This window comes from Sceloporus occidentalis, unplaced genomic scaffold, assembly GCF_023333645.1.
Source record: "Sceloporus occidentalis isolate IW3139 unplaced genomic scaffold, rSceOcc1.0.p SCAF_4, whole genome shotgun sequence".
Taxonomy (NCBI): domain Eukaryota; kingdom Metazoa; phylum Chordata; class Lepidosauria; order Squamata; family Phrynosomatidae; genus Sceloporus; species Sceloporus occidentalis.
Genome location: NW_028316984.1, coordinates 79,272,327 through 79,287,773, shown reverse-complemented (window position 1 = coordinate 79,287,773; position 15,447 = coordinate 79,272,327). Strand labels below are relative to the sequence as shown.

Sequence of the window (15,447 nt, the reverse complement as noted above, 5' to 3'; positions counted from 1 at the left end):
GAGTTGTGCTGTCTCCCTGGGGCAAAGATCCGTGATGTGACAGAGAGACTGACAAGACTTGTCAAGCCTACTGACCAATACCCCTTCCTTTTGGTTCATGTGGGAACCAATGATACTGCAAGGCACAGCCTTCAGAATATCATAAAGGATTATGAGGCTTCGGGTAGGAAGTTGAAAGAGATGGATGCACAGGTTGTCATCTCGTCTCTTCTCACAATCGAAGGGCATGGTCCAGGAAGGGAGAGGAAAATAGCAGAGGTGAATAACTGGCTCCACAGATGGTGCCACCAAGAAAGGTTTGGACTTTTGGATTATGGTCTGAGGTTCCATGAGGAGGGACTTCAGGCAAGGGATGGGTTGCATCTCACACCAGTTGGCAAAAACATTTTTGCCAATAGTTTCAAAAATTTGATCAGGAGGGCTTCAAACTGAGTTATGTGGGGGAGGGAGACAGTATTCTGGAAGGCAAAAGGGCTGGAGAAAATAGTCAAACTGTCATAGAGGGAACAAGACAAACAGTGCAAGGACCCAAAAATGGAAGGCAAAAAAACTTGCACAGGCAGCAAGTAAAGGGAACACATGGTCTTTCATGTCTCTACACTAATGCACAGAGCATGGGAAATAAGCAAAACAAACTTCAACTCCTAGCACAACAAAGCAAATATGATATAATAGGCTTCACTGAAACCTGGTGGGATGAGTCTCATGACTGCAGTGTAGAAATAGAGGGGTATAACCTTTTCAAGAGAAACAGGCCAAATAGGAAAGGAGGAGGAATAGCCTTATATGTCAGGGACATTTACACCAGTGAAGAGATCCAGGACGTCAATCCTGGAAACCAGGTGGAGAATATCTGGATAAAAATTCAAGGGGAGGGAAACAACAGGGATGTTATTGTGGGAGTCTATTACAGACCCCCAAGTCAGATGGAGGAATTGGAAGATGCCTTTCTAGAACAGATGACCACACACTCAGAAAGGAGAGATGTAGTAGTGATGGGTGACTTCAACTATCCTGATATTTGCTGGATGTCAAACTCAGCCAAATCCTCAAGGTCTAGCAAATTCCTCACTTGCCTTGGAGACAATTTCATTGTCCAAAAGGTGGAAGAGGCAACAAGGGGGTCAGCTATTTTGGATCTGATCCTAACCAACAGGGATGACCTAGTTAATGGAGTGCAAGAGGTGGGATCTTTAGGTGGGAGTGATCATGTTCTCCTGGAGTTTGTTATACAACGGAAAGGAGAAGCCAGGCACAGTAGACATGCATTCTAGACTTTAGGAAATACTGGGGGTGATCCCATGGTCAGGAATACTAAAAGAGAAGGGAGTTCAAGATGGATGGGAGTTTCTTAAAGGAGAGATACTGAAGGCACACTTTCAAACAGTTCCAATGAGGAAGAAAAATGGGAGATGTCTCAAGAAACTAGGATGGATGACTAAGGAACTTTCAACTGAGCTAATTTTTAAATGGAACATGTATAAGAAATGGAAAAGGGGGGAAATCACCAAAGAGGAATTCAAACAAATAGCAATCATATATAGGGGTAAAGTCAGAAAAGCTAAAGCGCAGAATGAACTCAGGCTTGCTAAAGAGGTTAAGAACAACAAAAAGGGCTTTTGGGGTTATGTCCGCAGCAAAAGGAAGAAGAAGGAAATGGTAGGGCCACTGCATGGAGAAGATGGCAAAATGCTAACAGAAGACAGAGAAAAGGAAGAATTACTCAACACCTTCTTTGCCTCAGTCTTCTCAGAAAAGGCAAAAGGTGTTCAACCTGAGGATAATGGAGCAGAGAATTGGGGAATTTCAGCACAGAATAGGCAAAGAGATAGTATAGGAATACCTTGTTAATATAAATGAATACAAGTCTCCTGGACTAGATGAATTACATCCAAGAGTATTAAAAGAACTGGCAAATATAATATCAGAGCCATTGGCAATAATCTTTGAGAACTCCTGGTGAACAGGAGAAGTCCCAGCAGACTGGAGGAGGGCAAATGTTGTCCCCATCTTCAAAAAGGGGGGGGAAAAAAGGATCCCAGCAATTATTGTCCAGTTAGTCTGACATCAATACCAGGAAAGATTCTGGAGCAGATCATTAAACAGAGAGTCTGTGAACATATAGAAGGCAATTCCATAATCACATAAAGTCAATATGGGTTTCAGAGAAACAAGTCATGCCAGACAAATCTAATCTCTCTCTCTCTCTCTCTCTTTTTTTTTTTTTGATAAAATTACCAGCTTGGTAGATGAAGGGAATGCTGTAGATATAGTACATCTTGATTTCAGTAAGGCCTTTGACAAGGTTCCCCATGACATTCTTGCAAACAAGCTTGTAAAATGTGGGCTAGACAAGGTAACTGTTACATGGATTTGTAATTGGTTGACTGGCTGAACCCAAAGGGTGCTCAACAATGGCTCCTTTTCATCCTGGAGAGAAGTGACCAGTGGGGTCCCACAGCGGTCTGTCCTGGGCCCAGTACTATTCAACATCTTTATCAATGACTTGGATGACAAAATTGGGGGTATACTTATCAAATTTGCAGATGACACCAAATTAGGAGGAGTAGCTAATACCCCTGAGGACAAGATAAAACTTCAGAATGACCTTAATAGATTAGAAAGCTGGGCCAAAGCTAACAAAATGAATTTCAACTTGGAGAAATGTAAGGTACTGCACTTAGGGCGGAAAAATGAAATGAACAGATATAAGATGGGTGACACCTGGCTGAACAAGACTACATATGAAAGTGATCTAAGAGTCGAAGTAGACCACAAGTTGAACATGAGTGAACAGTGTGATGCGGCAGCTAAAAAGGCCAATGCTATTTTAGGCTGCATCAATAGAAGTATAGTGTCTAGATCAAGAGAAGTAATAGTGTCACTCTATTCTGCCTTGGTCAGGCCCCACCTGGAATACTGTGTCCAGTTCTGGGCACCACAATTTAAAAAGGATGTTGAGAAACTGGAGTGTGTCTAAGGGAGGATGACTAAAATGGTGAAGGGACTTGAAACCATGCCCTATGAGGAACCCCTTAGGGAGCTGGGGATGTTTAGGCTGGAAAAGAGAAGGTTAAGAGGTGATATGATAGCCCTGTTTAAATATTTGAAGGGATGTCATATTGAGGAGAGAGCTAGTGTGTTTTCTACTGCTCCTGAGACTAGGACCCGAAGCAGTGGATGCAAGCTACAGGAAAAGAGCTTCTACCTCAACATTAGTAGGAACTTCCTGACAGTAAGGGCTGTTTGACAGTGGAACAAACTCCCTCGGAGTGTAGTGGAGTCTCCTTCCTTAGAGGTCTTTAAACAGAGGTTAGATGGCCATCTGGTGGGGATGCTTTGATTTAGATTTCCTGCATGGCAGGGGGTTGCACTGGATGGCCCTTGTGGTCTCTTCCAACTCTGATTATATGAAGCTCACACAAGTTTGTTATTGTGTGCCTTCAAGACATTTCTGATTTAGGGGAACCCTAAGGTGAATCTATCACTGGGTTTTCTGGGGCTGAGAGTGTGTGACTCAGCTAAAGTGAGTTTCCCACTGAGTTTCCATGTTCGACCGGGAAACTGAACCTGATCTCCAGATTCATAGTTCAACACTCAAACCACTACACCATAAAGGTAAAAAGTAAAGGTAGTCCCTTGACATAAATGTCTAGTCATAGCTGGCTGTAGGGGGCAGTGTTCATCTCTGTTTCTAAGCCAAAGAGCCAGTGTTGTCCAAGGACTGCTCTGGTGGTCATGTGGCCAGCATGACTGCACTGAACGCTATTATCTTCCCACTGAGAATTGGTACCTATTTATTTACTTGCATTTGCATGCTTTCAAACTGCTAGATTGGCAGAAGCTGGGACTAGTGTCATGCGCTCAGCCCATCATGCAGCACTCAGACCTCAAACTGCCAACCTTCTGATCTTCTGATCATCAGAACTGGCATCTTAACCACTAAGCCAACCACATCCCTACACCAGAGCTGTGCCCAAATGTAAGAACTTGTGTTCTCTGGTTCCTAATCTAAGTCAGGGCTTTGCTTCAGATTATCCATGATGTAGCTAGGGCTGCAAGGTAGGGGCTGAAGTCCTAGGTCCCACAGCCCACCTTCTCTCCCAAGTAATCACAGAAGAAGAGTCTGGAAAGGATGGCAGCAGTGGCAAACAAATTTGGCATCAGCAATAGCAGCCTCTATTTTTTTTTTATAACAAACACTTCATGATGAAGACAGGTGGCTGGGCTGGTATAATTTTCTACAGCAAAATGGCCCTTATTCCCAAGTAAATATGGCTATATTTGGGGAAGGACAAGCAAATTCTGTTTTATTCCTGTAGTTGTGATCTGAACATGAAATGTAAAACTTCACATGCTCAGAGTATTTCTCTATCTCTCTTTCATATGGCACAGTTTTTTTCTTGCTTTGTTTCTAACATACTAGGGGTATGGATGAAGTTGTAAATTAATACACCTGGTTATTCCTCTCACCCCCACAAGACTGTAAAATCCAGCATATAAACCTGTATGAAGCCCACTTTTTAGGTAGCCTTTGCCCCTCCAGATTCTTTGCACTGAATTCCTTCCATACACACCCCAAAAGCGAACTGCCTTTCCAGGAAGCCTTGAGAAGCAGAAAATGACCTTTAATAGGATGCAACACTTTAATAGAATGTCCCCCCTGGCACTTTTATCATTTTAAAGAAAGCTGTTCAAAACCACGGGTGGAGTACTTGTTGCTTCCTGTTTTGTTTTGATTTGTTTTTGGCAGTCTGGTCCCTGAGACTCCCAGGAGCAGAAAATTGACTCCCGGCTCCACTATGTTTGCTTGCTCTTGTCCAACATTACATAGTTGCTCCATTTTAAGCACTCAAGGATATAGTTCCTGCACCTGAGAGAGGCAGGAGCAGCATGGACATATCTAAAGCTCAGAAAACATACTTGCTAGACTGCAACTTCTAGAATCCCCAGCCATTGGGGAAGTGTAATCCAAAATAATAAAATTCCCAAGCGCTGGGTATATTCCCTGGTTTCCTTGCCAAGTCTCCTGCCTGACCTGCCAAGGCTATTCCAGTCCTGTTCCTTATCTCTTTGCTCACTGTCCATAGCACTTGGCTGCCCAAAAGGCCTACAATAACCTGGACATCAGCGTGGGGGAAGCACTGAAGCAGCGCTCTGTCTGTCTAGAAGGAGTGCTCACATGTCACCCTTATGAAACCATGGAAGATATCATTGATCGTATCGCCAAAGAGCAGGTATGGCAGCAGGCTGGTGCAGGGGGAGATGGATGGGTAAGGATTTACATAAAATTTCCTGTGTGAAACAGTTTTCATCCCATGTTCTCCAACATGCCCTTGATATCTGGTTTCAAACTCTGTGTCCTTTAAAAATGATCCTAAACCTTTTAATCTTCACCTTGTGCTGATGGAAGTCACACCCAATGACACTTTCTAATCCAGGCAGCTTCAAGCCTTCCCAGTATTGAACTTCACTGTATTCTAAGGGTAGAGAACATGTCTAAAGCATAGAATAATTATAATTATAATTATTATATTTCAGTTCCCAAGATGCTCTAGCCAGCATGGTCACTTATGGTTGTGACTTCATCTTGTGGCTCATCTTAGGAGTTTATCACACTAGTGAGATCCCATGGGAAAACAGGAGTTAAACGCAATTTAACGTGAAGAAAACTCAGAAATGCCTGAAGTTTATCACACGACGTCACAGTTAACGTGAAATAATGCAAAGTTAAAGCGGAGAAAACTGGCAGCTTTTTACTTTTGGAACATCCTGAAAGTAAAAAGCTGTGGGTTTTCTCCGCTTTAACTGTGGTTTAACTTTGCGTTATTTTGTTTTAGAAGCAATTTGGTGTGATAAGCTCCCCGAATTTGCAAGTTTTGTTTAAATTCAAATGTACTTTAAATTGTGTTTAACTCCTGTTTGCCTGCGGGATCTCGCTACTGTGATAAACCACAGAGTATTGTTGCAAATGCCAATAGTCCTTACCAACTTAGGCCCTGAACAAACGGGCACCCAAGTACGTACTCCGTACATACAAGGGTTGCCTGGGGGCTACTCTTTTAGATGCCTGAAACCCTAGTATGTACAGAGTATGTACAAAATGGTGGTGCCCTGTTCACATGGGCACTGCCATTTTGACGTAATGGACGCCTAGTGTCCGCACATCGCGGCGCCCAGGTGACATTGTGCGTGTGCCAATGGTGCACTGCGGCATCACTTGCACACCGCAAAAAGAAGCAGCTGTTTGCGGCTTCTTTTTCCACCGCCGGTAATAATAATAATAATAATAATAATAATAATAAAATTTATTTGTATCCCGCCCCTCTGAGAACAATTGGGGTGCCTAACAAAGTTAGCTGTTTGGAGGCTGAGGCTTCCCGCTGGCAGAAATGGAGGCGGCAGCAGACTACCCTTTTTGGGCGGTCTGTATCCCACCATAGTAGGGAGAATTGATGGGAGCTGCATTCTAACAACATTCCCTGTGGGCCACACATTGTGCTTTTCCAATTAGTAGTTGTGTTCCAATAGCAACAACCCAGAGGGCAAATCTGGTCTTCCCATATACCTCAATAGCAAGGACTCCTGTCTAAAGACTTGTAAACATAGGAGGTGTATGCTTGACCAAGGACTGTATAGATGGGTGTTTTTTTTCTGGCGTGGTGAGGGAGCATTTCTCCATTCTATTTTTCTTCATGGAGTGGCCTTCTCTAGTGAAAGAGTGAACTTACTAGAGCAGTCTTTCCCAACCTTTGTTCCCCAGGTACCGTTGAACTACAACTCCTATTATCCCCAGAAATGTTTTCCAGTGGCTGTGTAGGATATGGGTTGTGTCAAACAATATCTGGGGACTTAAGGTTAGGAAATATTGTGCTAAACTCTCAGAGGCCCTGGGCCTTGGTGAAGGGAGAGGAAGTGGTCAGAGGAAGCCATATATTGATGCCAGGGGTGGGGAGACAAATCCATAATTGGAAAAAGCTGGCTGGAGGATCTCCTACTGCAACACTTAACTAATGGAAATGTTTTTAAAGCAAGGCTTTGCTTGCAGGAAGATGGGAGGTGGAGAAATTATGTGCTCCCTCTTGGAATTATGTGCCCTTCCAATTAAAAAAAAATAGGGATGAAAAATGGAGTCTATTTAAATCAAGCCAGGGCTGCTAGAAGTTGCAATCCAACCATATTTAGAGGGCTGCATGATGACCTCATCTCTCATGTAAATGCAATTTCCCTGCCTCCAGCAGCGTTTAAAGGCCTAGCAGAATGAAGAGGTGGGCATTTTTTGCAAGGGTTTGGTGGACAGGGTTGTTGGAAAAGCTATAGAGTGTGAAAGGTATTTTTTGGACAAGATATCTCAAAACCTCCCAGCCAAATTCTGAAAGTTATAGTCCAATAAAAGCACCTGTTCCAGATTTGGAGACAAGTTAGTGTCTTGGACAGTATGTGGAAATGGCCATCAGATTCAGCAAAGAATGAAGGACTCACATACCAAATCTTCAGAGGAGAAGCTACGGCCAAAGAACCACGTAAAGGGGGATCAAGGGTAAATGCTGGAGATCTGCGTGAGAGGCCAGTGTTTCAGAAGGAAAGTTTCCCAAAGTGAGATAAAATCTTAATGCTGTTTCACACTGTATCTGGTTGCTGACGCAGAGCAGGAAACCATGGTAACAACTGTGGTAACTCCAGGATGCTTGTTTCATGCAGAGTTTGGAAACATTCCTCTTGTACCTACAGCTCCCAGAATTACCAAGGAATCTGGGAGCTGTAGCAAAAAAACCCAGCAAGCTCTGGTTTCATGTTGGAGTCATTCATTTGGCTGGAAGTGTCTCCTTGCATTGTGCATTACCAATGAACAGAAATTTATCTACATAGATTTAAAAACTATTAATGTGTAGCCCAAAATAACACAGCTGAGAAAATGAATTCTGGTCTTCCTATCTGATAAACATATTTGCTCCTTTCAAAATGATCTAAGATAAGACTGCTGTGTGGTGCAGTATGATGATGCCACTACACCCTGAGTTTCAGTGTATCCACTCATGTCACTCTCTAACCTTTAATCTTACCCAGAGTGCTCTACTTCTTATACAGTACATCCCAGTCAGCTTCCCAGCTGTATGGAGTATGTGTGATTATAAAACAATAAACAAAACTTAGAGGCAAAAAAAATAATACTTGGATTCAGACCTAATTACATGTTGAACAAACACAGTACCTTAAGTTCCATTAACTTCAGTTGATCTTTTTCCAAGTCTGATTAATTATGGATCCAACCCAGTAATAATGGTAATGGTAAAGGTTATACTGTACTGGACAAAAAGAAAGCATTACAAAGTCTTTTCTAAGGCAGGAATGATTCATCTTCCCTTCGGGTGTTGCATACTCATCTCTCCCTCTCTCATTACTATCCTCCCCATGGTGGTATGTGACCACGTGTCTGGCAGGTCCATCGCCTAGTTCTGGTGGATGAGAAGAATGCTCCACGGGGAATCGTGTCCCTCTCTGACATTCTCCAAGCCCTGGTGCTCACGCCTGCAGGTATCGATGCCCTAAACTCTTAAGCTGCTCGACGCTCCATCCTTCCTCCATTTGTACCCTCCATTTCCTCCGCTTCTCTCCAGCTCAGGTAGGCCTCATGTCTTGGCCTCTTGGGCCTCTCCCCTGCTGCTCGTTTTTGCCTTGCTGCTGGGTCCTCTCTCTTGTCCGTCCGGTCAAGCCAGGTCTGTATTTCTATCTGTCTAGTACCAAACAGCAACCCAGTTTGGAAGCAAGGCTAATACTGTGGATCATGGACACACAGGAGTCTTGTGGGTACCCGTTTGAGGTCTGTTTGTGCATTTTTACTTCAATTATTCCCCTGCTCTCTTTCCTCCCTCCCTTCTTCTCTCTCTCTCTCTCTCTCTCTCAAACACACACGTGTGCACATGTACAGGCAAAAGTTCTGACTTTTGCTGGCTTCTGGTCAGGGAGAGATCTCTTGATATACCCAGAGGAATCAAAACAGTACATGAGCCTTTAGGATTAACTGCTTCCCTTTCATCCTTAATCAGTTTGGATTTTCTATTACTTGGTCGCTTGTTGCTTGCATAGCACTCTCTAAAGAGATGGGGGTGTAGTCTTTGTTGCATGGAAAGAGATGACTAAAGAACTGGGTGTGTCCACAGGGAGTGACAAACCAAAATATCAATGCACCAGAAAAAGCTGTGTCCCTGTATCACATGAAATTATTTTGGTGCTACACTGCATCATATTTGTATTGGCTATGTGTTAGCTCCATTTCCAATTGTAGACATAGAATTTTGCCCATCTGAAGCATTTTCATAGCCAAAATCTCAACATTTTAGTTAGCATTCTGTTCAGTATTGAATGAATGAATTTATTACGGCACATGGCCAGCACCAAAATATGGCAAAAATACAAAACTTATAACATTAGGTGTACTGCCGTAGCACAAATATATATACATCCTACTCCAACGGAGATGTAAATCCTCTATATATCCAAGTAGGAGGGGAGAATGCCCACAGTTCCATCCCCCATAGTATTCCAAATTTCACACATTATTATAAGACATTGGCATTGTCAAGTATTATAAAACGTTGGCACAGTCAGCCTCATTCCTCAAAACCTTTTCAAACCTGTTCAGTTTTTACAATGTTGTAAGCTAGATAACAGATCTCATAAATTTTGCTACTCATATTTATGACGACTCAAAATGCCTTCCTGGATCCACCTTAAAAGCTAGGCAGCTGTGCCAACTGAAGGATATCTAAAGTACTAAACAAGCTTCATTTATATACCGCTTCATACCGCCAAAGCAGTGTCTATGCGGTTTACAACTGTAAGCTAATTTGCCCCCAACAATCTGGGTACTCATTTTAGCGACCTCAGAAGGATGCAAGCCTGAGTCAAGCTTTAGCCCGTTTGCTGGTCTTGAATTCGCAACCTTAGTGTTTTGAGTGAGTGGCTGCAGTACAGGCATTTAACCACTGTGCCACCACTAGACAATGAAGGATGAGGCAGTCATCTCCCTCCTGCCAGCAAGCTCTGGTGTGATGAGCAGTTGCAAGAGGACCCCAAATCCTTCAGCACATCACTCAGCAGCACTGCAGAACCCCTTTGGTTGGTGCAGTTGCCTAACTTTAAGGTGGGTTTGGGGTAGTCAGATTGGGAGATGGATTGTAGCTAAGTCTCACACACAGGAACTTGGTCATGCTTTCTTCTTTTTTTACAGCTGCTAAGATGTTTATTAGTATTTGATGTACTCCGTTTACTGTGTTTTTGCCAGAGTCATAGAACTTTTGCCTAGTCTGCAATGGGCCACATCCTCCCTATGATGACACTATAAAGTTTAACTGCATGTTTGTTTATTGTTACAAAGACACTTTAACACCCTCACAAAGAGGAGGAAAAACAATCCACTGCACCTGAGGTGGGTCATAAGTGGCCTGTGGGGCATATATGGCCTTGCCCCTGGAGTTCTTTAAAAAAGAAGAATTGTGTTCTTGGAAGCATCCAAGAAGTGCTTTTCCCCTTTAAAATAAAGTATATGCCCTATGCCACACCAGTTTTCAGTCTTATACTATCCCTGAAGATTGATTGATGTCTCCTGTGTGAATTGATAAACTTCTCCCTTTAAAGCCATGGGCTATTACATCTCTTGTGGCAGTTCTTTTATCAAAATGATGGTATGAAGTATTTTCTCTTGTCCATCCTAAAACTATAGTCCATTTCATTGGATGACTGTATGTTCTAATAAGATAAAAGGGACAGCATTGCTACCTCTCCCATTCATAATTTCAGAAACCCCTGTCATGTGCTAGTTTTTAAATGTGACAAACGATCCCACAGTTAAGGTGTTACAAATATTGTTGGACTGCATTTTCCAGGATTCCTTATCAGTGGCTGTGCAGGCTTGATCAGATGGGAATTACAGTCCCAGGGGCCTTGCTTCTGGCTTCTCTCCACTGTGAAAGCTTTGCGTTCTTTTCTTAAACTAATTGTTGGTTCAGGCAAGGATCTGATCCTCATTCCAGTAAGTTTACTTAGCAGCTTTAAGGGAAGGATTTTCAAAAAGGCTTTGACAAAGGACCACGTGCATAACATTTACTGGGTCATCACATTTATGTATTTGTTGATATGCTTGTGACTTTTTTCAAAAAAGGAAGCAATTCTGTTTGCACAAGCAAAAGAGCTTTTTCTATTTGTTTTCATAATCCTAGCTTTGTAATGGTTTACTATAGGCTAGTTGTCACAGAGGTTAGGATAACTCAGCAATACCTTGGCTCCCGCCTGAAGAATAAGAAGAGTCAAATCTCATAACAATCACTGAGTCATAATGTTTCTGTGAGCAGGGGAAAAATCTAATAGCATCCGATAAGATATCTCAGTTTTGACCACTTACAATTCCTTACATACAGTATCGCTGTATAAAAGGAATTGTAAGTGGTCAAAACTGAGATTGTCACATCAGGATGCTATACAGTATCTCTTTATGTAGAGGGATTTTGTAATGCCTTTGACCGTGTGGTCAAATCAATTGACTGCTTGAACCATAAAAATCTCTTACTTCTAAAGGCAGAAAAGCAGGTAGGGGAAAATACAAGATCATTAATTATTGCACGATTGGTTAATCCTCAACCTTTGGATCTGGGTGCAGATAATAGCTAACTTTAGTAATTAACTAAAAGAAGGGGCAGATTATTTCTCTGTCTGGCAGGTAGAGATTCTTCCACCTAATCCGATAGGCAAATGGCTCCTGTCATGTTTGCATGGGTGTGTGGAATGCCTCTGGTTAATTGGGAAGAATTTCTCCTACAGTTTAGAAACGTGGTAAAGAGCCTGGCCCATTATACCATTGTCTTGTGGACCTGCAAGGTCGTTAAAAATTATTGGATTAAGGTGTGCGATGTTATCAACTCTATCCTTCAGGAAAAGATACAAATCTATCCAGAAATATTTTTGTTAAGCATGTGGGATGATGACCTGGATAAGAAATATGGGAAAAATTTATTTTATTTGATCACCTCTGCAAGGATTAAATTGGCACAAAAATGGAAATCCAAAAGTTTACCTAATTTAGGAGAATGGAAGTTAAAATTATATGATTTAATTGAAATGGACGATCTTACACAATTCTTAAGAATGGGAATGAAAGGAGATAAGAGAAAGAAGGGAAAAAATGAATGGAAACCAATTGTACAATATTTACAAAAAGAATGGGGGAATTTAGTAACCATTTCTTTTTGCGATTAAAAAGGTGAATTGAAATTATTCTAAATTTTAGGGTTAAGTTAAAGGAGAATGATGATGAAAATAATATTGATAATGTTAATTGATAAGCTTAAAGTCAATATACAACATATGGGTAAAATAATCCAGGAATGGTTCTATTTAATTTAACTCAGCCATGTTTCATGTGATAAATAAGAATATGTTATATTTGGAGGTAATGTGGAAGTCAAATGTGAATGGATGCTATATATATGGTTTAATAGATGAGAAGATTACAGCATAGTTGGATCAGACACAGCAAAGGAATTAAAAAAGGGAACTTTATCTTTCACATAGGGGACAAACTATATATAATTTTGTAGATATTTAATTTTAGCAAATCAGTTTGGTAGTAATATTTAAGAGGGCCAAGAAGCAATATACTATAATCCCTAATAGGCCAAGATGGAAGTTTATGGATGGGTTGTACAATTGAAGAAGAGTGAGAAAAGAGGCAAGGAAAGGGAGGAAGGAAGGATGGACAGACGAGAGGGTAAATGGAAGTCGAAGGAGGTGTGTAGATGTAGTTTGTTGGTGATAGGCGACTGTGGGACAAGAAAGAAGGTAAAGGAAAGAAAAGAGGATAGAAGGGATAAGGAGGGAGTTGTATAAGGAAAGTATAAGAAAGTAGATTTGTAACAAGGAGGGAATTTAAAGAAAGAATAACAACAAAGGAATCTCTCTTTCAAGATTTAATCATTTTCATATCTAATGTTGTAATGCTAATTATGGGATGTATGGGGATATAGGACAAGAAGAGAAGATGAGAAGATGAATATATGAAGTGAGAGTGGGGTAGAAGGGATTCTGTAGGTTGTACGATGTATGATGTAGAATGGATGTATGTAACATGATGATATTTTGACTTGAATGTTTTAAGATGTTAATAAACTTTATATTTTTTTTAAAAAAAGAGCACCACGTTTGGGGGGGGGGGGGGAAGAAGCCAAAGAGCTTTCTTTTCCTACCGTGTCTAATTCAGCAGGAGTTGGGAACTTGTGTCTTTCAGATATTGGATTTCAGTTGCCACTAGCCTCATACATTGTGGTCAGGGATGATGGAGCAGCAGAGAACAAGCTTGCTCCCTCCTCAATATGACATCCCTTCAAATATTTAAATAGGGCTATCATATCACCTCTTAACCTTCTTTTCTCCAGGCTAAACATACCCAGCTCCCTAAGGCGTTCCTCATAGGGCATGGTTTCCAGACCTTTCACCATTTTAGTCGCCCTCCCACAATCTAAGCTACCAATTAGTTGACATAGCAGCTGTAAGGCTCATAGTTCTTTCTAATGCCCATCCAGTTCACTAACAAAGGAGTGACACACAGTTCTGACTTGTTACTGGGAAGAAGTTTTGGCCACATGCACACACTCTGCCTGTAGCTAAGTCTTCTTGTAGCTGCATTCCAGTGGGCTTGAATCTAAACAAGCTTCTTTGATTTTCCCCAGTGCCATGGGCTTTTGGGTTTCACTTTTTCATAGCTAGCTGTGTGTAAGGCTATATCTGTGCTCATATATGTCTGTATGCTTAGCTGGCTGGGGTGGATTTTTGTGTGATGTATGTAGGAGGTTAGCATCCCTTTGGTTATAGGCTGTGGGTTCACTTCCAGGAGGCTGTCTGTCATTCTCCACCTTAAAATGAATGGTGTATAAAGGAAATGAGAGGAATGTCAGTAGAGCAAGTACAAGCCATTCTAGAACGGGGTGGGAGACCTTGGGCTATGCTGATTCTGGAACCTGAAAAACTAAAGGTTCCTCACCCCATCTCCATTCTTGTATTGTTAGGCCATTGGTTCCACTTTGAAGTACAATGCTTGCAAAGTGAGTTGTAGTTTAAGATCTGTTTTGTGTTGCCAGTGCTAAAAATGATTGTGCTGAGCTGTAAGGAAATCTAGATCCAAATCCCCATTGGATTGTTCCTATTGCAAGTTCTGCTCTAGCCTTACTTCAAGCACCTCAGAGCAACTTTTCTATGATTTATACTGTTTCATTTCTTGGAATTTTCCAAGCAAAACCTAGTCAGCTTGAATAGCATTGCTGCATTTCAGAACTACTCTCTCTTGTGCCCGTTGTAAAAAAGAACCATATCACTAGAACTTGGAAAAAATACTTTTGTACATACCACTCTCTGCCATTGGCTATACTGGTTGGAGATTTTGGGAGTTGTAACTTTTCCAAGTTCTGTTGCTGAGAGGAAGACAGAATATAGCTTCTCAGCACCTAACCCTGCAGACAAGACAAAAAAGCCTGCTAAGTAACATAACTCAAAGAATTAATCTGAAATGAACCTGTTAGAGCATCCATTTAAGGTAGAGGTGAGAATCAGGCCACCTTGCAGGTGCTTTTCATACTATGCAGTTCAAGCATTATGAATCCCCTTTCACTGCTATGCCAACATCCCAGAGAATCCTAGGTTTGGTAGTTAAGGGAAAGGTGTTCAGAGTTCTCAGCTCAAGAGCTACTCTGATGCCTCTCACCAAACTACAAATCCCAGCATTCCACACGATGTTGCCATGGCAGTTAAAGTAGAATTATGGTGCTATAACTGTGCAGTGTAAAAGGGTCCCAAATGTTTATGTTGAACTATAGCTCCTAGCATTCCCCAACATTTGCTATGCTGGCTAGGTCTGCTGGAAGTTGCAATCCAGCATCATCTGCATTTCCTACCCTATTTAAGATACCAGTTCTTCAGGATAAAAAGTATGTCACTGCAAAAGAAAGAATGTGAAGCCCAGTGACACTCCTTAACAAGGCTTCGGCCTTTTCTCTAAGCCAAACTCATTTGGGCCCAGTAATCATCTCTCTGTCTTCTTGAACTGTTATCTACTCAAATGGAACTCAACCCCTCAGAGGGTAGGCATACTGATGTACAGTGGGCCCTTGGTTCCCCCATGGATACCAAACTCCGTGAATGTTCAAGTCCCAGTATATACTATGGCACAGTAAAATGGTGACCCTTATATAAAACGGCAAAATCAAGGTTTTGGAATGTATATTTTTTTATAATATTTTCAAGCCGTGGATGATTGAATCCATGGTTATGGATAGCTGAATGTAAAATAAAAGTAATATTAGCAGCTTTATAAACTTAAATTAGTGTATCCCATTGAGTACTTCTTACCCTTCTTAATGACAGTAAGTTATTTTGACTTTCTCCCATTAGGTTTATTAGCAA

General features: G+C 41.5%; 1 protein-coding gene across 6 annotated transcripts in view; it reads left to right on the top strand.

The window, feature by feature from the left end:
* The window catches only part of LOC149314056 (5'-AMP-activated protein kinase subunit gamma-1-like), a 43,207-nt gene that overhangs the window by 23,657 nt on the left and 4,103 nt on the right, over nt 1-15,447 (top strand). Inside the window, exons 11-12 of one of the 6 annotated variants that reach the window (XR_016280890.1) lie at nt 5,091-5,237; nt 8,442-8,623. The exons of 4 other annotated variants lie outside the window; for them this stretch is intronic. Coding sequence is in view for 1 of the 2 variants with exons in the window: in XM_089520426.1 (XP_089376552.1) it covers nt 5,091-5,237; nt 8,442-8,535 (241 nt within the window). In the remaining variant the exon portion in view is untranslated. The remainder of the gene's footprint in view (nt 1-5,090; nt 5,238-8,441; nt 8,624-15,447) is intronic. One more of the 6 variants, XM_089520426.1, reaches the window with a different exon arrangement.